At 42.1% G+C, this 24,150-nt stretch overlaps 2 protein-coding genes across 4 annotated transcripts in view; one reads left to right on the forward strand and one right to left on the reverse strand.

Annotated features, from left to right (window-relative positions):
- The window catches only part of MACROD2 (mono-ADP ribosylhydrolase 2), an 892,353-nt gene that overhangs the window by 772,964 nt on the left and 95,239 nt on the right, over positions 1–24,150 (reverse strand). The gene's annotated exons all lie outside the window — the stretch shown is intronic.
- Positions 1,247–14,244, forward strand: FLRT3 (fibronectin leucine rich transmembrane protein 3). Its single transcript, XM_054819957.1, has 3 exons — positions 1,247–1,429; positions 8,951–9,726; positions 10,849–14,244. The coding sequence occupies exon 3, from the start codon at positions 10,894–10,896 to the stop codon at positions 12,841–12,843; it is 1,950 nt and encodes a 649-aa protein (XP_054675932.1). The 5' UTR covers positions 1,247–1,429; positions 8,951–9,726; positions 10,849–10,893; the 3' UTR covers positions 12,844–14,244.

Here is a 24,150-nt window from a genome sequence, read left to right on the forward strand (position 1 = left end):
ACTTTTTGGTGGTTTCCATAGGCCTTAAAGAAATCGAGCTCTCTTTAGGCTTAACGGAGCTTGGCCTTGCTGTCTTCTGATACCAGCAAAAAGTGGAACCGCAGGACAACTGGGGCAAGCAGAGACGGTTTTCGGGAGCTCGCCTTCCCCTGGACATCAGGTCCTTGCGCTAGCAAACGCTACATCGAAGCAGGAGATGGCCAAGATCCCCTCTGCACTGCTAACGAGAACAGGATACTCATGAAGGCAGCAGCAGTCTGCCTTGAAAGAAACCCCCATTTTGTTGGAAAATTAAAAACCAAACCAACCCCAACAGTGTAAACATCAACTGCGTCTGCCAAACCCAGCGCTACTTGTGTGAGTTAGTAAGCTAATAAAAGGAAACTAGGTTTTCCAAAAAAACATCTGGGGAATATATTTTCTTGCTTGTCTTGTGACTACCATAAACTTTTGGGTTTGATAGATGAGTAGAAAGTTGGTTTTCCAACAAAAAAATCCCTGAAGCCTGCAGACGGGCCAGGCCTCCCTCATCCTCCCTCCCAGTCTTGCCAGGCGCGATAAGGTATCTCCAAACGAACGCCGTCCCGGGTGGAGCATGAAAACCAGGTGACTCTTATCCACTTGCTGATTTTAAACAACATTAACAATACCTCAAGAGAACACTTAAACCTCTCGAAGCTGCCACCGTCGCCTGCAATGCCTCAAGCGAGGCGCCACGGCACGGCCGCTGCTTTTGGAGGACGAGGCCAGAGGAGCGAGGGTGCTCGTGGTTATTTCTTTGCAGTGGCTGAGGAAAGCGACACCGATTTATTCATATTTTTTCTTTCAGAAGTGCTTGTGTAACTTGCAACCGCTCCTGATCTTTGGGCCGGAACCCGGGGGAAGGCGCCAACCGGGGTTCCCTTCCCAGCGTTGGCCGCCCAGCCGGGAGCCCAACCGGGGAACCCAAAACGCTCACTCGGGGTTTAAGTCCCAACGCTGAAGGGGTGAGGGGGCACCCACCTCCTTCCCAGCGCAGCCAGCAGCGGCACCACCGCTGTTCTCCCGGAAAAAAAGGGGAAAAAAAGTTAAAAAACAACGGAGAAACACACACACGCCCCCAACTCTCCACAGGTACGAGTGCCCCCCGCCCGGCCATGGCGCCGCCTGCTGCTCCCCCTAGCGACGCCGCCGCGCGCCCCGCCCCTCCCCTCCCGCCGGCCCCGCCCTCCGGTGACGTCTGGCCCCGCCCCCGCGGCTCGCCGCTGCCGCCGCGACTTGAGGGCGCGCGCCGAGCTCCGCGGCTGCCCCGCGCCAGCGCAGCGCTCAGCACCGCGCATCGCTCCGCGCCCGGCTCCGGCTGCCGGCGTCTCCCCGCGCCCTTCCCCAGCCACGAGTGGAATTACCGCGGCGTAGCCTGGATCGGATCGCCCCTTTCTGTGCCCCGCAGGTAAGCGCGGGGAGAAGCGCTTTCTCCGCGGGAGTTGCGCGGGTTGGGGTGTGGGGGGAGCGCGGAGCTAAAGGAGGAGGATGCGGCGGGAAGTTTGGGCACCCCGGAGCCGCGGGGGTGCGGGCACGGCGCTGCGACGGGGAAGCTCCGCTGCTGGCTGGGCGCGCAGGAGCGCGGAGCGCCGCGGCCATCCCCGCGGGCACAGCGGCGGCTGCAGCCGGCCTCTGCCCCCCCTCCACCGGCCGTATACTTGGGGTGCCAGCCCGCTGCTCCCGAAACTGGCCGCGCGGTGCCAGCGTTGCACCGGCCCCGGGAGAAAGAGCGCAAAACCACCTTCCGCGGCGGCGGAGGGAAAGCCGGAGGGATCTGCAGAGCAGCTCCGCCGGGCCAAGCTCCGCCGGTGCCGGGACCCCAGCCCCTCGTTTTAACGGAGAGGGGAAGCTTCCTGCCCGTACCCCGCATTTCTCCCCTGGTTTGGAAACTTGCCCCCCCCCCCCCCCCCGCACCTTGCTGCATATATTTAAAAAAAAAACCCACGAGAGCGTTTCTGCCCCCTCCCCGCTGCTGCCTCTCCTCATCACGCACAAAGTCTGCGGGCGAGGAGATGGGGAACAAAATGGTTGCACATACGTTAAGAAAGAATGCAACAGGCCCAAATTTCCTCCAAAACGCCCCACTTTCTTTGGGAAGAAGAGCCGGCCGATCATCCCCCTGGCATTCAGAAGGTCCTCGCCTAGTTTTAATCAACTTTTCCGCTGTTTTCAGTTTATTGAGTGATTGTCTGCCCTGCTGCAGGCACACGGCAAATGCATTTGTAAATGGCTCGCAAATAAATATTTCCTCCACTTAGTCCTTTGCACACCTCATCTCTACGTTATTCTCGCCCCGAGAAACCGTTTCGCGACTGCAGGATGTGCCGGAGTCTGCCGTTTTACCGATTTCCTCGAACACAATTAGGAGCCGCAACTTAGTTGATCAGGCGAAGCCCGCGTATCCCCCGCGGCTCCCCGCGCACCGCCGCCCCACGCAGCCGTCCTGCTTCCCAGCATCTGCCACAGCTTGCAGCATCTAGCCACAGCTTTCTCATTTTTTTTTTGAGGGGGGGGGGTGGTTTTGTTGGTTTGGGGTTTGTTTTCTTTTTCCTGCCCAGGTTTGGTTGTTTTTTTTTTTTTTTGCGCTCGCCCCCCTTGGCAAATAAAAGCTCTGCTCTTGCACAGACAGTTGCCTTTCTGGCTCGGTCCTTCTCTTTGAGGCAGCCTAAATTTTAATCTCTTTGAGTGCATCCAAAGTTGCGAGGAGCGTTGCAAAACGCCACGACGAGTGCGTGTAATTAACTAATTCGTGGAGTGCTGTTAGCCATGGGTTACTAATTTGGACTGAAGGCTTCCCTTCTTCAAGGGATCAATTCTGGCCAGTTACCTGAATACAGTGCAGTATTTTGTACGCCAGATTCACCCCAAAACGCAGAATTACTTCGCAATTAAAACATATTCCTGCAAAAGAGCACGTCAGCTGAATGCATTTTCTTACTGCCACTTAGAAGATTCACGTATTGCATTTCCATGTAAATCCTTAATGCAGCGAAAAAGTATAGAGAGAAGAGGCTGAAAATGTTCAGGCTTTAAAAAAAACAAGTCATTATCCTGACCCCAATTTCCTTGCCTATAATACACTGCCCAAAAAGATAGAAGCATCAATTATGCTCACCCTCTGTTGCCTGGGGATATGGCGTCTTAATGAACATTTCTTTGAATTAGAGTGAAAAATGCATTTGTCAATTCAAGTGTACAAAGAAAAGAATTATCTGCTATAAAAAAGAAAGATCAGTCTGTGTTTTCCTTGTCAATATATACCACACATTAGGTCATACTTAAGAGGTTTCAGTAGTGTGCCCTTCCCTCCCTCCCTCAAAATAAAAAAACCCACCCTCAAGTTTCCTTTAATTTATTCCAAAACCATACAATGCAGCCCTGTTTAAGATCGGTTTTCAAATATTTCATAAACAAAAGGATACCTGGGTTTATAGAAAGCCAATTATCTTAAAATATACTGAGGTTATTCTAATCCTTCTATTCATGCTGCTATCAAGCTTTTCTATTTTTCCATCCACATTTAATCACTTCTAAAAGCTGTATTTTTTCCTGCCTTCTGTGCTTCTCTTATATACCAGAAAGAGTGACAACCCTTGGCGTATATTTAAAATGCTAATTCTTTTTTTTTTTTAATGTACATTCGTACAATCTTACTTTAACTGGAGAACGACCAGATAAATACTGTAGTTAATACAATCAGCATTGGAAATAAGATTCTGTAAACTCTCTGAAAGTGTGTGGGGGGGTGGTTATTTTTTTTATTTAATTCCCTCCTTTGGAGGCTGCCTCTGTTTTTCTCAACAGGAGACTTTGTTGTAATTAAAGCAGAGAAAACTGGACAGCAGCAAAAAACATCTGACTTGTGGCTCTTAAAAGCGCAGTTTTTGTAGCGTGTACCACCCCCCAGTGGGCAAAAAACTCTGTAGTAAACTCACAGCAAGCTTTAATCTCCAGAAGTAAAGTGTATATATCTTACAGCAAGAGCAAAAAAAAGATGCATTTCTGGGTTGGGGTTTTTTGGGTTTTTTTCATTCATTCTTTGTTTTTCCTTTGTCACCAGTAGCTAAGAGTTGAAAGATATTATGCAAAGCGACGGTGACTAATCAAAGCAATTGCTGGAGTTTGCAAACTTTGCATTGCAGTTATTTGAAGTGGCTTCAGTTGGTAGATGGCCATCTTTGTCTCCTTCTAGCAGGAAGCCTGGATGCTAATGGCTAGTTATTTCTGAAGTGGGTTTGTTTTTTTTTTTTCTTTAATCACTTCAAAGCACAGGAATGCACAGAAGAATTAATATGTGATTGCTTAGATTTATTTTTAATAAGTGACCAAATTGCACTCAGGGCAGGCATCTTGAGAAGCGTTTGGTAAATACATTATATATATCATCACCAACTCTGTTCTTCCTTTCAGGAGCTGTAAGATTTCAAGCAGTTTTACAGCTTCATGATTTTTAAAGTCTTAGTTTTTGAGGAGCAAATTCAGTAAGCAAACCACTGTTTTAAAAAGGGAAAGAAACAAAACTACTGAAACTTTATCCAGGGTTTAAGTAATACTTTTACATGCCTAACGTTTTGTGCCAGGAACTCCCAATCAGGTATAATTCCACCTAAACTTGTCAAGAGGAGGGAAGAAAAAAAAAAGGGGGGGGGTTTACTTTTGAACAATGGCAACGTTTGTTCTCTATTCTTTTATTTTAAGCACGGGCAAGTTCCCTCAGCAGCAGCTCTCAAAAGAAAACCTAGAAGCCATAATTGGCTAAACTCAAAGAGCACTAAAAACACCAAACAAAAAGCCATTGCAAAACACTCCCCCTCAAAGTGCTTTTTTTAAGGTGCAACCTTTGCAGAAGCAGAGTAGTCAAAACAAGAGAGTGAGGAGGACTAGCGTAACAGCCTGGATCTTTTCAACCTAGCATCTTCAAAACTAGGAAAGGTTTTAGAAGTGAACTTCAGAAGAAACGCGTAGTTTATTTTTGTCCTCTACAGCAAATACCGGTTTGGCTCATCTTAGGCGTGGAGTCAAGCTTTTCCTCAGAGTCCATTTCTAAGTGAGATTCACTTGCATTTGAGGGAAGATCACATCAAAATTTGCATTTTTTTAAGACGCTCGAGTTAGAACGAGGAAGACAAAAGCAGTATTATATTCAACTACAACACAAGGGGAGGGGGGAGCACATTTTCTCCCAGTAAATAAAACCTTCTCCAGCAGAAGAAAACCCCTAAATTTCACCAAAGCACAGAGATTACAACCTGACTGAAGGGCTCGCTCTCACTTGAACAAAAATCCTTTGCATTCTTTACCCCTTGGAAAGACAGCTAGAGGACCTTCTGCTTGCCTAGCACCAAACAAAAGGCTGGGGCACCTTCCTGAAATATGATGATCGTGGAAATTGCAGCTCCTAGACAGGGTGCTTAGAAAGCATTTTGCTGTCACTATCAACTAACCCTGAGTAATACACTTAAAGAAAACAAAGTCTGGGCATTGTTTTAAGTGTAGATTAGCACTGTGGAATATATTTTTTGTTTAAGTTGGTGAAGCTATTGAAGAGGCAGCATGACCTTTGTAAGCTGAACTGGCAATATAAGCAACAGATAGACTTCACAAGTATTTTAAAAGATGATAAGCACATTTTATGTTTCTGATACATTTCAGGTTATAAACAAATAAGGAGGTAATTCTGGAATGTAAGTGCACTGATGGAGCAAAATTGTTAGGCTGGGCAAATACGAATATTCTAATGTTACCTTTAAATGATACTCTTGTCATTTTATTACCTAAAAATACCGAGTTGTGTCCCTTCCCCCTGTTATTTTGATGGTTAGAAAGAAGCCACTGAACTACCAGAGTTCCTGCCGGAAAACACAGAGGTAGATTAGAAATTCAAATAAGCATTGTGTGACCTCCAGGGAGGCAGGTCTTGATTTTATTCACGTTTTATCACAGCTTGGAAAGAAAAGATCTCTTTGGCACTGTTTTTAGACGAACTCCCAACTTTTTAAGTATACCAAAACTATTTTGTTTATTTTTTTTCTTTGCTGTTGCCTGCCTACAGGACAGGGAGTGCCAGCTGGACTCCATACCTTATAGCAAATACAATGTTCTTCTTTGGTACGTTTTTCTCGTATAGCGCAAATTACTTTGAACATTTTAAAATAAGATGTCCTCCTGCTTAGCTGTACCACAGCGATAAGTACACGTGCGAGGCTCAGGCATTACCGCTATCTGTAGTAATACATTTGCATACACAGTGTCCCAGGAAAAGTAATTTAACCATGCAGTTCAGCAAAGTTCATGAAAACATTCAACTCAGAATAAAGATAAGCAAAAAAGCTGCTGTTCAGTTGCTCCAATGTTACTTCTGTTACCAAAAAAAAAAAAAAAAAAAGTCATTTTTGCATTTAAAACTGAATTTTAGCACATACTTTCTAAAATCGGCTCTGTACAAAAGTAATGGCTTCTTTCAAAACCATGTGTCCATGAAGCCTCCCGATTTGGTGTTGCAGAAACCTGGACGCGCAGTGTCTGTACCAGTGGGGGTCACTTTTCTTTTCATCCTGCCGGATCAGCTATAATGACTTGATGTCAGGGAATATTTAGAGTCGGCTCAAGAAGGGGGAAAGTTGGAGCATGGCAGCAGGATTCCCTTCTTCTCTGTAGACAGATCACTGGAGCCTTTGATATGCAAAAACATTGTTTTCAGCTATGGCTTCAGATATAAAAGGGAAGTGCGAGATATCAAACAATCAAAACCTGAAGAAAACTATTCTAAGTTTAGAAAAGGGAGTGGGGGGTATAGTCTTAATCCACATTTTTGAAACAGTGTCGTCTTCTCCAAAGAGACCTGCTTTTATTTTTCTCTCTCTTGTTTTCATGTAATTTTGAGAGAAGGGATAAAAAAAAAAAATTCCAAGAACTTAATGAGCTTTAGTGCTTTCATTTTAATCCTACACATTACTGCTATTATAATAGCAGCAATAAATGAAGGGATGACTATCAAATGGAGCAAAGAGGAAACAGTTTATATGCTAGAAAGGTAAAACAAATAAACTTACTTTCTCGTGTGTATATGTATATATGTAATATATGCATACTAGAGCCTCTCTTTTGCTTAAGAGTAACCTGTTTTTTACAGCTCAGTTCTAAAGAAAATTTATGATTTTTTTTTTTTAATACTTAAAAGTTATTGCAGCCTTCATAGGGCTATTTAAGAAATTTACATTCCTACTTCACAATATACTTCCAGAAAATACCGTCTATCAGAAGTTCACATTAGTTCTTAAGAGATACCATTTTTTCTACAGCTGTTAAGCAACTGGTTTTTTCAAAGTTTCAGGAATAGAGCCTGGACTTCTTTCCCCAAACACTTCAATAATAGAGACCAAGAAAACTAGATACTGCAAGAACATGGAGCCTTTTTGTTCCATTTTATAATACTGATTGTGTAAGTTACCCAAGTTACATAAGTTAGCAAAAAACATGCATTCCTTTATATTCTAAAATGTGGCCACGCAGATTGAGTTTTTGCCTTCAATAAAGCACATGTTAAAATACTTATTTAGGCCAGAGTGAGGGTCTCTCATTTTAAGTTAACTATTTTCATTACACAACTGCTGATAACAAGGTGCAAAGCCAAAGCTCAGATGAGCACGAAAGCAGCATCAGGAGAGAAAAAGGCTTTACCATTCCCTCACTAGACAGTCACACCATCTCTAAAGTGGGGGGGGGGGGCTTTTTTTTTTAATGGTCAACATTTTTCTATGAAAAGGAGCAGCATAATTTGTATTTATGTCAATAATTTTGTATCATTGCTTATTTCCTGTTGCTGTAAGAGTATTACCGATCTATTTAATGATGGACTTGCTTCAAATTGCAAAAGACAGTTTTAACACAGAGGCTGTTTTTCTTTAGGTCTCATATTTTATGAAGGACCAGAAACTACTCTAGTTAAGCTCATAGGGGGGGAGCTAAGCAAGCATTACTCAGCATGCTGCTGCTTCATAGCATGTCAGTACCAAGGATTGTGCCCACCTCAGCAGACAACATGAAGCCACAAAAGGGAGAAGCAAGTAGAAGTTAAGGATTTTTTAATTTCAGATTTAACTATTTCTGTTTCAGGCAGATAGTACCTACATGCTCTCGGGGAATACAGACTTGCTATCTTGCTGGATACTTTTCTGCAGTAGCGATATGAAGCAGCCCGAGTTAAAATATATCATTCCAAAATAACCAAATAATTAGAGTCCTTCAAGAAATAAGAACAACCAAGATCGAAAATATTTCTTTTTTTTTTTAAATTGGAAAAATCAGATAAAATGCTAATCTAAGCACCAATTCCACCATGCAAAATGACGAATAGAATAGCTTAAAAGTTCAGACAGCTTAGCATGTTGAGGACATTTCATGGACAAAACTCTCTTGTATATCTCTCTTATCAGATAAGAGTTGATGCAGATGCCTAGCTAGTCCCCAGTTCAGAATCAGCACGTTGCCAATGTGAAATACTAAAAGAATATTTTAGCAAACTGAATGGTAATTGGTTCCTTGTACATTTAAAACCAAGGATAGGATCATCATCTACCTCAGTTTGCCAGGAACACAAAGCAAGCAACCGTTTCAGCCTCAGGTTGGAAACGTCATTTACAAAGGTTTTTGTTACTGGCTGTTAATTGAATAACTTTATTTTGTATTGGAAGAAAGGAAAAGACAGTTCCAGCAAAACTGCAATACCATGAGACCGAACAGCAAAGCGTGTTCTTAAAGAGCTCTGTATTTTGCTGAAATACCAATATTTTGGGAAAACAAGATGCACTGGTCATCTATCCAATAAGCATAGCATGATTTGTATTGGGGATGCAACACAACTCTGAATACTTAAGTGTCCACCAGTTGTTATTAATTCCAATTTTTTTGTTTGTTTTTACTTTTGCAGGAAATTAAGATTTCAAGGAAAGCTTTAAAAGGGGAGTTTTCCAGGAAGGAAATAATATTTTTGCAGTGTGGGGTGTTCTTTTTGGGTTTGGTTTTTTTTTTTTCCCAATGAAGAAAACCATCTGAATCGCCTGACGTTTCTACGGTAGCGTAACTCGTGTCCTTGCAGCGCAGGAGGAATTCTTTCCTGCATTACAAATTTGGAAGAAGTGTTAAAAAGTGAGAGTCGGATAATGGTTCTCTCAAAGAGGCGTGGATGTATCAGGATGTAGCTACTCTACAAAGTTTATACTCGGATAATTCTGGACAGGAAAAAGCAGCCCCGTTCCTGACCTCCTGAAGAGGCTACCATCCTTCAGGCCTCAGCATAATGAATAGTTTCCATCACGCGGCGCTGAAGTTACCACCTCCGACTACTACGCTGCACAGAAGCGTTTGTAAGAGTTACAAAGGAAGTAATTCCTGCTAAAGGCATTAAAACCAAACAAAAGAGGCTCTTCATTCACAGACTTTACACGAGGACAAAACTAGAGGGAAGCTGAAGCTTTTCTGCGCCCGGGCCTGGTGTGCTTATGTACCATGATAAATCTTGGTTGGAATGCTCATTGAGTACCGTGCCAGGAGCCAGGAAACACACACCACCGAGAAGGACCGTCTGAGTAAACACCGCCGAGAAAAACACAGCTCCATGGAGTAAACCGTAAGAGCGACTCGCGAGAAAGACATTCTCTTACTGGATATCCTCAAGCACAAAATTTAATCATACCTTTAAATACGGTAGGATCAATATTAATTTATTTTCCTTTTCGTGCCTCAGAGAATAAAGTTCAATTAATATATGAACCCACAAGAGAAAAGGTCGTGACACCGCTTAACGCATAGGTCATCTTGCAGAAGTTCTCACAACCCTAATTACAATGGTAATTGAATTATGTTGTCTTAAAAGCTATAAAAATGCTAATTACCTGAGCTCAATGTACAAACACACTACCGGTGCAAAGTACAATTTCAGTCTCAAGAGTTAATTTATATTATCCTACCCTGCACAGTTTGAACTAATAAGATGGGAAAATGTGGTTAAACCTTCTAAATAGTCTCTCATTAGTGTACTGCTTAGTAGGAAGACTTTTGAGAAGGACAAATATTTAAACATGAAATTAAGCATGTAATGAAATATTCCATCCAGTCAACTAGAAAGCCGTAGCTCTACCAGCTACGTCAGGTTGTTAGCTACCTACCAATTGTAACATTCACCTTTCTAAACATTCCGGTTCAAAACCCAAGAAGAGTAGGCTGCGGTGTTTGTAAGACGCACGATGTAACGTTGAGCACTCGGAAAACCTCGGCAAAAAGTCCTTAGCTGGCCCTTGCTCTTTTGTCTGTATTTTATACTTTGCCATTAGGACTTTTTAGAACCTCCAAAATAGCTACCACTAAACTTGTGGGTTTGGTTAAGGGTTTTATAGTTCACTTAAGGGCTCGTGGGTAGTTAGCTGGCTTAGGAATTACTTCTTATCTTTCAGATATAGAATGATTTACTTGAACTCTGGTGTGACTTCAGCTCTATACTTATCTGCAAACCAAGACTGTCTCTACACATGGAATGCGAAGGAATCCTTAGAAAAGGGCCTTCTTGCTTAAGCAAAACAACTCACAGATCAGATGTATTTGATTATGTGCTTTTCAATTACTATGCAGAATAACCTATTAACTTAATTGAATTGGTACAAGAAGCAGTACGATTATTGATGTAAGGAAAATAAAAGTAAAATGTGTCTAGGAGCTTGAATTTTAGTTTAATATGCGTGTTTCAGATGTCTTCTGTAATGTTGAAGTTGAATTTTCATTGCAGTTTCTTCAATGATGATCTGGATAATTTTGTTTGTTTGGTTTTTTTAGATTGTTGAAGATCAGAACTGTATACAAATCTCATCATTCCTGACCATGATTAGTGTAACCTGGAGCATCTTCCTAGTTTGGACTAAAATAGGGCTATTACTTGACATGGCACCTTATTCTGTTAGTGCCAAACCATGCCCTTCAGTATGTCGCTGTGATGTGGGTTTCATATATTGTAATGATCGCGATTTGACGTCTATTCCTACAGGAATCCCAGAGGATGCTACTACCCTCTTCCTTCAGAACAATCAAATAAATAATGCTGGGATTCCTTCAGAACTGAAGAACTTGCTTAGGGTGGAAAGAATATATTTATACCACAACAGCCTAGATGAATTCCCCACTAACCTCCCTAAGTACGTTAAGGAACTGCATTTGCAGGAGAATAATATAAGGACCATTACTTATGATTCGCTTTCACAAATTCCTTATCTGGAAGAACTGCATTTGGATGATAATTCCGTTTCCGCTGTTAGCATCGAGGATGGAGCTTTCCGGGACAACATCTATCTCAGACTTCTTTTTCTCTCTCGAAATCACCTTAGCACCATTCCCTGGGGTTTGCCTAAAACGATAGAAGAGCTACGCTTGGATGATAATCGTATTTCCACGATTTCAGAGCTGTCCCTTCAAGACCTTACAAATCTAAAACGCCTTGTTTTAGACGGAAATCTTCTAAATAATCATGGATTAGGAGACAAAGTCTTCATGAATCTAGTCAATCTTACAGAACTGTCATTGGTCCGCAATTCACTCACAGCCGCGCCGGTAAATTTGCCGGGGACAAACCTAAGAAAGCTTTATCTTCAAGAAAACCACATCAACCGTGTGCCACCCAATGCTTTCTCTTACTTAAGGCAGTTGTATCGACTAGATATGTCCAATAACAATCTTAGCAATTTACCTCAGGGTGTCTTCGATGATCTGGACAACATAACACAACTGTTTCTTCGCAACAACCCTTGGCACTGCGGGTGCAAAATGAAATGGGTACGTGACTGGCTGCAGTCGTTGCCTTTAAAAGTTAACGTACGTGGACTGATGTGTCAGGCACCAGAAAAAGTACGTGGAATGGCTATCAAAGACCTCAACGCGGAACTGTTCGATTGTAAGGACGATGGCGTGATAAGCACCATCCAAATCACTACTGCGGTACCAAACACGCTATACCCGGCCCAGGGACACTGGCCGGTTTCTGTGACCAAACAACCAGACATCAAGACTCCCAACCTAAACAAAAACTACAGAACCACAGCAAGCCCGGTACGCAAAATCATTACAATATTTGTGAAATCCGTAAGCACGGAGACCATTCACATCTCCTGGAAAGTTGCACTACCAATGACTGCTTTGAGACTGAGCTGGCTCAAGATGGGTCACAGCCCTGCCTTTGGATCTATAACTGAAACGATAGTTACAGGCGACAGAAACGACTATTTGCTCACGGCCCTCGAACCCGAATCGCCATACCGTGTATGCATGGTTCCCATGGAAACCAGCAACATCTATCTCTCCGACGAAACGCCCGAATGCATCGAGACCGAGACGGCACCTCTGAAGATGTACAACCCTACCACGACCCTCAACCGGGAGCAGGAGAAAGAACCTTACAAAAACTCCAGCTTGCCCTTGGCCGCCATCATCGGCGGCGCGGTGGCGCTGGTGGCCATAGCGCTGCTGGCCCTGGTCTGCTGGTACGTCCACAGAAACGGGTCCCTGTTCTCCCGGAACTGCGCCTACAGCAAGGGACGCCGGAGAAAAGACGACTACGCCGAAGCGGGAACCAAGAAGGATAACTCCATCCTAGAAATCAGGGAGACTTCTTTCCAGATGATACCAATAACCAACGACCAAGTGTCCAAGGAGGAATTTGTAATACACACCATTTTCCCACCTAACGGCATGAATCTGTACAAGAACAGCCACAGTGAAAGCAGTAGTAACAGGAGCTACAGAGACAGTGGTATTCCAGATTCAGATCATTCACACTCATGATACTGAAGGACACGAAAGACTGGTTTGGGTTTTGTTGGTTTTTTTGGTTTTGTTTTGTTTTTTAAAGAAAACGAGAAAAGACTGACTTAACGGTTGCTGTTCTACTGCAAAACACTGGATTAAAAGACTGACAAAGCAATGTACTGTACATTTGCCATATAATTTATATTTAAGAACTTTTTATTAAAAGTTTCAAATTTCAGGCTACTGCTGCGATTAATGTAGTGGGGATACCTGACCACAATTCTATATTTTAGTATTTTTTAGTAATTTGTACTGTATTTTCCTTGCTAATATTGAAGTTACAGACCATTTAACTTTTGTGTTCTACTGAGTAAGATGACTTGTTGACTGTGAAAGTGAATTTTCTTGCCGTGTCAAGCAGTCAGAACATTCATCTGAGATCCTTGTAAGTGTAAGCACAGGCCATTTTTCACTTTGGTATCAATAAAATAATGTTGAACCTGGCAAATCAGGAAGATCAAGAAGTGGTTGCAAAAACTCACAGAACTTTCAATGTTGGGTCTATTAAATCTGTAAACCACAACAATATTCAATAAACAAAAAAATTGCGTGTAGTAATGGGCAATATCAGCTGTCTGGATATATCCATTCAACAATGGTGAAATCCAATTTAAAAGAGAATAATCAAATAGATGACATGCATGAGACTGAAGCTGTTGGCACGTGTTTAAAAAAAAAAAAAAAGAATTGATCTCTGGAAGAAAGCATAATCAAACTCCTAACAAGGAATTTAAAAAAAAAATGTGCTAGGCTCTGAAACCAAGGGGGTCGATACGGTTTAGGGATAGATTTCTGGTTATCAAAACCAGTAGTGTGCTTATTACAGAGAAAACAGTGACGGATGGTCACAGGCATTTGGGAGGCAAGGGCAGGAGGACGGAGACAACGCTTAGAAACTGCTTTGAACAGAAAAAGGGCTGAAAGTGCAGTTTCCTAAGAAAAAAAGAACAGGACAAAAAACCCCAGTCAATATAAGCAAGGTCTCAAAAACTCGAGTGACGAAGGTAAACAGACAGTTGGGGAATACAGCCGTTTCAAAGTGTATACTCAAACAGTATACAGGTATGTGTTCAGTATACTGCCATTACAGTCAGGAATACTGCCCATTACTGTCACAGGTTTCCAGAAATTCCTCGATAAATCTGTAAGGTAACATGTTTTCTTTCTGCCTTCCTACTGAACTATGAGCTATTTCATGTTTAAACCCCAAGCCACTCTTTGTTGCCATAATCATTTGTTTCTTCAACTAAAAACCAAAGTGCTTTGTACGCCCTTTGGCCAGTCTTGTATGTGCCTTGATCCAACGCTACATGTATCAAGCTTTTAAAAACGAAAAAAAAGGAAAAAAAAATAAAATACCCACTTTTTCATATGTCATTTAACCATGAAAAATATTGGTCTTATTGATTAATAAAGTTGAAAACTTAGTTCAAAATAATGCTGATAGGAAACCCACTCAGAAGCTACTACTTTTCAGGTCCTGAGCTTCACCTTTTTCTTGGTTCAACTTGACAGTATCACACTTGTAGGGTTTCTTTATTATTAATTACTTGGAAAACGTGTTTTCACAACTTTGAAGTGTGTGAAAAATCAAAGGGAGGGAAGTCATGGAGTTACACCCCTCTGAGATAGGATGTTTTTTCAACAGAAATAGCAAATAAAAAGATAACTGTTGAAAATAGAGACAAGAAGGAATGCGTACCAAATGCAATGCAATTTTAAGAGAATTTTAGCGGTGCTTGGCCTGTCCGTTTCCCTAAGAGTGGTAAAGGATGGAAGATGACAAGAAAAACCAGTGACAAACACCAAGACAGCAAACAATTCTCCCGCCAGGGATCCACCTAACTGCGCAGAACCCAAAACTTCCGGTAACACGCAGCTCTTTCCATCCTCATTTTCCGGATGCGCCCAGGGAAGTTCCTCTCCGCACTCTCTGTGCTGCGGTCCAATTTTCTCAACCTCGCCTTCAAAAATGCCTCCTGCAGTTCCTGAGCAGCGGAGGAGCAGCGCTTGTGCTTCCCTACCGACCTTAACGCAAATCGCCTCTTCTTCACATGGATCAGTGATGGGATCCACAAGAGGAGCACGTTACGCTAAATGGCTACGTGCTCGGCTCAGCGTAACGCACTAAACAAAGACTGTTCTGCTCTTATTTTCCCATCAGGTACAAATCTAGGGAAGGGCGAGAAAGCCAAGGCTAAGCATGTGGAGCCTCATGATGTTCTTGTGCAAAAGGCTTCCTGAGCAGTAAGCGGGAAAGGAAAACCAGCACAGATGGAGAAGATGGACCTGGTTTTCCCCTAAGCAAGCACATAGGGACCCCTTATATCGGAGATATATTGAATGGCTGGGTCACTGGCCATAGATGACCAGTTCTTTGCCGTTGGCTCTCTGATAACAAAATTAAATAGGTTTTGCTGGATTTTTAAGCTCTTTACATGAAAATCTCTTTCCTAGTTGACTCCAAATTTGCGTGGGGAGAAGGGTAAAGTAACACTCAAAGAGTACTCTCCCACGCCTCTTCTGAGGCATCTCAGCAGGAGGTAGCCTGGTAATGGTACGTACCATCCACTGCGCATCTCAGGTGATGCCACGCAAAGGTCATACGGGCTATAAAAAAGTTGCCGTTCGAGGAGCTAATTGCATGTGAGTCTTAAGCACGAGGACTTTTCACGAGGTGAAATTTATGCACCAAGGCCGTAGTAGGCAAATCCAAAGCAACTTCAGCAAGTTGGGCCGGTTGTTCCTGGTTCACCTCCACCAGAAAGAGAGTGAAAGCCTGGACAAGCGATTCTGTCCCCTGCAGAGAACCAGGCCAGGTTCACGGGGAGAGCCGGCGTCCTCCTACCGCAGTCGACGTCAACAGAAAAAACGGCACATCCCTGCATACAAGATCTTCCCGTAGGTTCTGCAGCAACTTTTATGCAACAGGCATAAGATTAATTTGGCAAGTGAAAGATTGATTTCAAACTAAACTCTCTATATTCTTTTCCTTTGGATATTTATACAAATTTCTATTCCGTTCCATGTCATGCCCGTCTCTTCAAGACTCTTCTACTTATCATAGCGCTGCAGTTACAGCATGCAATGCTCTCTAGCACCATGCATAAATCCATTCTATTAGACAGTTATATACGTAGGCAAATCGGATTACTACATTGAGCAGTTTACTCAACACATTTATCAAAATAACATTAATCCACATTAAATTTATCTCCAATAATTTTCTAATTCCCTGTTATTTCAGTGTACTGTTATTTAATTGTGGAGCAAGGAGTGGAATTTTTTTCAGCGTTGCCTAAACCTATGTGCAGAGTTAATTTAATAAGCATCCTCCATATTAAAATACTGTGCCAAGTATTTTTTACATTCTTTATTATCATCCCTTTTTTTAATTATTTATTTATATTGCTATCCTGAATTGCTCACAGTTCTGTTTTAACCTGAAAGCCTACTCCAAAAATACCCCTGGTACTTTGGAAATTTAATTTAATTTAATTTTGTCTCATCTTGGTACCTTCCAGAACTAAATTTGCTTCATTTATAAGCTATTATTTCCTAGCTTTGTACAACAGCCTGAAATGCAACAACTGTTGGGGTTTGTTTTGGTTTGGGGTTTTGTTTTTTGGTTTGTTTTTTTTTTTCCTTTCCTCCGGGCTTTAGCAGTACCAATATCAAAGTATTATGGTCTTGGAACACGGTTACCATTTCTTCTGCTAATGCACTAGCTAGCATGCAAGCTATATTGTGCCAATGCTGTACATATTGAATGTAGAGCAGCAAATGCAATAAAGCAAGAACAAAAGTAATAAAGCCTTATTCGCTATTAAAATAATTCACTGATGACATAATGCATTAAAGCACGTACGTAGACTTCTCTGCTAAGTAAGAGGATGCGATTTTGCATATTCACCTGCAGCTAAAGTTGGATAAGATCTTCAAACGTGAGCTGGCAGATGCCATCTGCCTGGATTTATCCAAACCACATTTGTTTGGGATAGTTTTGGATGGAACCATAATTTGCACGGATACCCTCTGCCTTCAAAACACCTTAACCTTGCTTCCAAATCCATCTATTGTTTCACCATCACCTTGGGACTGATCTTTGTTTAATTAACTCTTTCTTTACTGATACCAGAACAACAAAAGCTTCAAGCCACAAGCCAGCACTTGCCATCAGTGAAGTTTTTTTCCCAAAGCACAAAGTCACTCTGTAACTGGAGAGTTTCTTCTTCCAAACTAGCCCAGAGTGGTTTAGCCAGAAAGGAAAAGCCCATTGACCGTATTCAGACGTGAACATTTTACACTTTTTTTTTTTTCCTTTGCAAATTAATATAATTTTGGGGATGGCGGAGTAGGACTCCCACCCTTGTGATGAAATTAGAACCCTTTCAAACACTCTGAAGGTACAACCATGACACAGGTATCAATTCTGGACACAGTTGCTTTAAAAGGTTTTTCTTTTGGTAAACATGCATGCTTGATTTCATTTTAATAGTTATTTCATCAAATCATTTCCTGCTCCTCTAAAAAAATCTAGATAAAAACCACACAAAGTACGTGGATCTCACCAGACCGGTGACAAAAAAGCGTCTAGCTCAAAACAAGCATCGCCTGCATTTTACCAGCACCGGACATCAAGCAAGACACTCATTTTATGGTAGTCTTGAAGTGATGGCTGGGGAACGCTCCTGCCCTAGGGGGAAACCAAGCACTTCAACAAAATGGGAGTTAAATAACCATCCTCTGGATTATCGGTGGTCTAAGGCAAAGGCGCACAACGCGCGTTTTGGGAAGTGAGCAAATGTCCATCGCGCATGGACTTTGTAAAGGTCCTGCACCTGGAAGCTGCAAGGCCAGGGGTGCGGAAGTGTATTACCCAACTTCGACTGCTCTCCGGAGCCCCCTTATGTTTTCTCAGGCTGAAAACATAGTGGAGTCACAGCGTAAAACCCCTCAAGATTAACAACAGGAGCTGAAAACGCTTTTTTGAAACCTGAAGCCAGACCTTCTAAGCTTAGCGAGAGCACTCATAAATAAGTTATAAAAATAGAAGCGTCTTAATAGGGCTAATTAAATAATCTGGCTTCTTCAGGCTGGTTGATAGTATTCATATAGGCTGATACTCTGTCCTGAACAGCCCTCTTAAGTAATCAAAAAAAGGGAGCGGATCATAGCCAAGTGCTGGGGCGCGCTCCTGTCCCCTTGCTGAGCTTGAGGAATATCTATCTATAGACGCAGCCGCGGAAGGTTTAATTGTTCAAAATCAAGGGACTGCGTGATGTTCTTTAATCATTAACTGTGGGAACATCATTTACAAAAGGATGTAATTATGCACATATTATGCATAATTTAACTTTTTTAATTTATGCAAAATATTTTAAAATTATTTTGATCAGAAATGCACATCCGATTTATGCAATACTTATTTCCTCCAGTAGTCTTAGTCGCTGATAAATGCCTACGAGGCAACTGGCTTACCACATGAAAACAGATGTTTTCTGGGGGTGTGGGGATTGGTTTTATTTAGTTCAGGGTTTTTTCTTGTCTTTTTTTCTTTTTTTCCGAGTCATAAATAATTTCATTTCAAATCTTTGAATTTTCATTGGCTGCAAAAGTGAATTGGTTGATTATTTTAAGTGAACGCCTATCTCACATCAACACATGTTTAAGGCAGGTGCTGGTGGGGTAAAAAGATCTCCCCACAAACTTTCCTTTCCCCTCTCTCCTCACAATAACGCCTTGCAGAATTTTAACTTGAAGTCTTGCTTTTACTGCAAGAATTGCACTAGGGTAATGAGATCACTTTTCACCACAGTAAGATCCTATTCAAAATTTGGGACTTTTTAATTCCGAGATGCACACGAGCAGCTGTATTTCCATACACAATTATGGAAATCTTCCAGGCTGGGTGACACACCAAGTCAAATCAAAGCCTTTGTCCAACTCTGAGCCTGCTATATTAACATCATCTCCTAAATTATTAGAACAAGCATTAGTGGCTCAAACAGAGAGTAAGAGAAAGCGTCTTTACCTTACACATCAACTTAGGCTACCGCTCTGTATGTGTAAAGTGAAGTTAATTTGGCTTCCTTAAGTGTTGTTTTACCACGTAAAGTGAATAAATAGATTTTTTTTTTTTTTCAATATGTAAACATTTCTGCCCAGGAACGCTGATGTTCTGACAAAGGATTCAAGAAGTCACATTATAACTCTTAGTCCAGAAGCACGTGCAAAACCCAAGCCTGTATAAACCCTATGCACTTTTTGATTGCGGGTATTAGATGCTCACCCCCTATTTAAACTACATTCATCAGAAACAAAAGTTATTTGCATTGCACTCCTCTAATAGGAAATAAATGCAAAACTCAGTCTGTTTTCATTTTCTACACGGTTTGAACAACAATGTGGACAACTACAGAATCTGGGGAGTTTGTGGTTACCCTGGTTTCGATAATCTTCACAAGAGATGTTGAAGACACTCATTCTTTGAAGCCTGACAGAATACTGCCCGTAAGGAACGTGAGCTCATTAACAGACAGAAAGCCGTATACGGGGAAAGTGCCAACCCGGCGAGTAAACATAATTTTAGGGCATTAGCTGATAATGCAGAATCTCTGCGCCTAATGTCTTTAAAGCAATTATTTTACTCTAAGAACTCCTTAATGGCATGTTACCTACTTCATCCACTGAAAACCTTTTCTTTTCGCCCTGATACGGAAATAACACACAGCATACTAAAATAAAAATTAAGAAAAAAACCAAACAAAACCACCCTCGCAGTACTCCCAGGTCTTGGAAGTTGGTTTGGCCGCTGAAATTCAGCACTTAGTGGCCAAATGAAGTGAGAAGTCAGGGACAGGAGAATACCGCTGGGGGAGCTAAATTGCTGACCTCGTGCAATTTCCTTCGGTAAAGGAGAAAGGGCAGCGATGGAACGGTACGTGGGACATAAACTGCTCAACGGCGGCTGTCTCAGACCCCATAGCTCTCAAGTTATGTATCTTGCTGCTTTGGACTACGTGAAAATTGTCAGTACCTTGAAGGGTCAAGAAGGTTGAGCGCTAGCAGGACCATCACTACCTCCAGGGTCTTCTTTCTATTCTTTTTCTTTCTTTTTTTTTTTTTTTTAAGCTCACTGAGTTTGTTCAGTAAACATGACTGATTTGCATGTAAAAACCTCTTTGTTCCTAATTGTACTTGTTGATACACAGTGGAATGGTGCTAAACTCTCCTTAAAGAGTTTGAAATTAAATCCAAGTTAGGCACATCGCAAAATATTTACTGTGGAAATCTCCGCTATTACCTGAGCTTAAAAATACGAGATGTTAAGGGGAAAAGAAAAGAAAATAAATTCTGTGTTCCTAAGAAGCTGCTCTCAATGCTGCTGTTTTCCTCCGGCCTATTATTTATACAGATGAAGTCCAAATAAACACGATCAATGAAAGAGAATTTTGAGGGAGAGATGCAACAGCACAAAATAACATTTCTACGACTGAAAATTGACTTAGACTGAAAATAAGAATAGCTACTTGCTTTATCATGGCTTTAAGTCCTCAGGTCTTTTTCATTATCTGCTGGCCCGGGGACCCAACGGGTGACGGGGCTGCACTGATCAGTGCTTTCCCTGGGTGCCGACAGAGGCGTTAAGAGGAGCCAAATGCACCCAAACAACAGTAACGGGGACTGGTTCTGTCCAAAAAAATTATCCCAAGCTCTGAAATCTATTGCTATCCTATGCTACGTGTAATAAAAAACCCAAAAGAACAACGAAACCCAAAGAACAAATGACACAGCTTTCAAACATGGATAATATTTAATGCCCATAATGCCCAGTTTTACTTGTAAAATAAAATTTAAAGGTTTGGTCTGTTTGAACTCATACCCAATGTTAGCTCTCATGAGCACCGTTTAATTACGGCCTCCCCTCCCCAATATATTTCAATCCATATTCGGCACAGAAATAAATAGAAGTTTATGCAGCACGGTTCATCGGCATCTTCCCATTTTCCCTGTGTTACCAACTGACTTTTTTGACATTTGTATCATTTCAGTCGTTAAATGTTTAAAGCACAAAGAGTGGGTTGTCAATTTAGTTTTTAGGCTCTTAGAGATGGGAGAAAAGGGAAAGGAGGGAGAGACATTACACTAAGATGCTGATTAGGTAAAAAAGGGTGCTATAGTATGCTGCAGGTAGATTCCTTGTTTTACTGATAGGAAAGGAAAAAAGAAAATAAAAAAAACCCCAAACCACTTTGAGCAACCCAGCTATATTGACAAAAGGACCCACGGAGCTGCTCATGCAAGAAACGCACCGTGTTCCCAGAGCAACCGCATCACGTTGGGAAGGGAGGGGAAGGGAGTCTCTTTCTCTGATACTGATTTGAAGGTGATATTCTGCATCCCATGAATGAGCACCCCGCTGATACGGTAAGTATAGACTTGATTGTCTTAATGTCCACTTTAAACTCGATACTAGTGTTGCTGCGAAACTAGAGGGCACGAAGCCCAGCGTATAGTTCCAGAGACTTCAAAAAAAACCCCAAAAAACCCCACCTAAACAAATCAAAACACACCCAACCTTGCAAAATCCTCAAAAAGCACCTATCAAAGTGATTTCAATCCAATGATCCGGTACAAAGTCAAAGGATGTAAGCTCTTCTAATCCCACGCTTTCAGCTCCTCCAGGCTCCGGCCGCCGTTGCCAGGGCCCGGCTGACACCTCCTCCAAAGGACGGGAGCCGCACAGCTCTTCAGCCGTTTGCGACCTGACAGCTGTTGACTTTGGATTTACGCGCTGCAAAAACAACTCAGGAGGCGAACAGCGCGAACGGCACCCTGTTCCAGTCCGGGAGGTTTTATTACAATGAGTTTAGCTCTAGGCAAGCTGCTGTAATCAGCACATTTTTGACAGGTATTTTACTTTTCCGCCACAGAATACCTAACGCTACTGAAAACGCTCACTGCCACGTTAAATACTGCTGGTTTATTTTTTTAAAAATATAAATTAAAGATTACCTATTGTTCTCCTCCTGCTAATAAAGAGGAACTTTATCCTTCAATATAATCCCTTCAAATGAATTAAAATGCATTCAGCAGGTTGAAAGGACGCTAGTGAAGTATTAACAAAAGCCTGGTTTGGATTATGTGAAACTTCTGCAGCAAGCGGTTGGTGCAAGGATTTCCATGGCAAAATACTTTCAAGAGAAGCAAAATACGGCTAACACTTAAAAAGATTTCGTAGTCCTTTTTGCTCACTAGTTCTAGCAAGATATGAGGGGTCAAGTCCCTACGTCACCTCTGAGGTTTGCGAGTCACTCTGTGAATAAAACGCGTAGTCTCACAGAGTCATTCATAGAAATCTCCGCAGCGCTGCCATAAACTGGTGCTTAAAGACAATAAACACAGAAATGTCCAAATACAGCAGCAGCTCGTGTCTGCGTGTGCTCAGGTTTGTCACCATCAACTGACGAACCCATCTAGGACATGGTTGAACCTTCACTGGCCTGAAGCAGCATTCCCCAAGACAGGGAAATAACCATGCCAGGCGTCAACGGGCACTGGAGCCCCGCCAAGACATTTGTTCGCATGTCTCACAACCTGCTAAAATGCCGGTACGGAAGGGGAAAAGATCTTTTTCCCCCGCCCAGAAGAAGCTCCAGCAGGCGCCGATACCTGCGCTAGGTCTGGTCAATGGACAGCCATACCTACCACTTCCTTTGCCAACAAAAAACCTAGGATGAACTTTCATCTCAAACAACCCAGGGACCACGTTTTCTACTGCTTTTGCATTTGTAGGGGGCTGCCTCTGATGTCTCAACCTGGGCTTGATCAGACAAGGAAGAAAAATTTGGGAATTTTATAGACACTGGCAAGCATTCGGTCTTTCAAAACGTCCTTGCTAATCTTCACATCATCCAGCCTGCTCAGTAATCAAGGTAGAAGTAGTGTGCAAGTGCAAATTAGTGTCACTTACGTCCTGAAAACAAGTAAGGAAGAGGATACGGAATAAGTGTGCCCAAAAGCAGCATCAAATTTATTCTCCATGGTCATATGAGGGATTACTGAAGTTTGCTTCACCTCACACAAAAAAACCCCAAACACACCCAAACGTGAAGGTATCTCCGTGACATTGACCATTTGGCTAAGCAGGTTAGTCCTGTATTAAAAGGACCACAGGCTCAATGGCAGCGAGAACGGGAAGACGAGTGGCCCACAGCTCCTCCAACAATTTTCAGACACTGTCAGGACAGAAAACCCAATTCCTACAAGATTTAATTTTTAATTTTCTTTTTTCTTTTGGGTCTGTTAACAGAAAAATTAAGAGGAACACCAAGGTTACTTTAGGGCATTATGCATCCCAATGTGAGTAAATGGTATACGTTTATAGCGCATCACCCGCTCACGTGCAGGACAGCCATCCAAAGAGCAGCCCCGTCATCAATCCCAAGACACCGTAGGGCAACCTGAAGCATCTCTTTCTTTTGACAGCAGCACTGCGAGCCCGCAGACCAGTGACCTCAGCGCAGGACTCGGAGAGCACGTGAAAAACTGCCAGCGTTTCCCTGAACCGCTGAAGCACAACAGGGAAGCGGCCGATTGATACGCCAGCACTAGAAAGTTGTCCAAGACCTTTAAACTCTTATTCTCTTGGGGGCTAACCCAATTTGCTTGTTTCTCTAATGGTAAAAGAATTGCTCGCTACTTAATACCTGTGATACACGATCATATGCTGATGATGCAGGTTCCTTGAAAGCTGCAAAGTGCTGGGTGGGTTTGTTGCTAAATTGACAGTTTTGCAGGAGTAATCATTGTACCTGCCTAGAAAAAACATTCCTTAGACGCTGAAAGGCAATGATGATAATTGCAGGTGTTTCATATCAGAATTAAACTGGCAGGAAATTCAAAAGTAAAAAACCTCCTGTCTACCGTAGTGACCAACTTCTATATTCCAACCTGATCTCAAAACCCTGGAAGTATTTATTTTCTGTGTCCAGAAAAATCTTTTTTAAAAATACGCTTTTTTAGGTCCTTTTTTGTAATATTGTTTCTTCACTAATGATTTTTAAAATCAAGTAATCAACTTGAAAGAGACCTTACAACGTGACAGTAATTCTTAGCTCAGCTGTAACAGCAATAGAAGAAATAAGCACAATATGCCAGAGGAACATAAAATCTACTAACCAGATATGAAAACAGCTATGAAATACTGAAATCCACGCAAATACATGTCAGATCATCTGTTTAACACTGCAAAATTTGTGATATTTACTTTTCCATTCA

Source organism: Grus americana, chromosome 3 (genome assembly GCF_028858705.1).
Source record: "Grus americana isolate bGruAme1 chromosome 3, bGruAme1.mat, whole genome shotgun sequence".
In the NCBI taxonomy this organism is placed as follows: domain Eukaryota; kingdom Metazoa; phylum Chordata; class Aves; order Gruiformes; family Gruidae; genus Grus; species Grus americana.

Bases quoted from the DNA above. Each gene is read 5' to 3' on its own strand.
- FLRT3 (XM_054819957.1), top strand. From the start codon at position 10,894: ATGATTAGTGTAACCTGGAGCATCTTCCTAGTTTGGACTAAAATAGGG.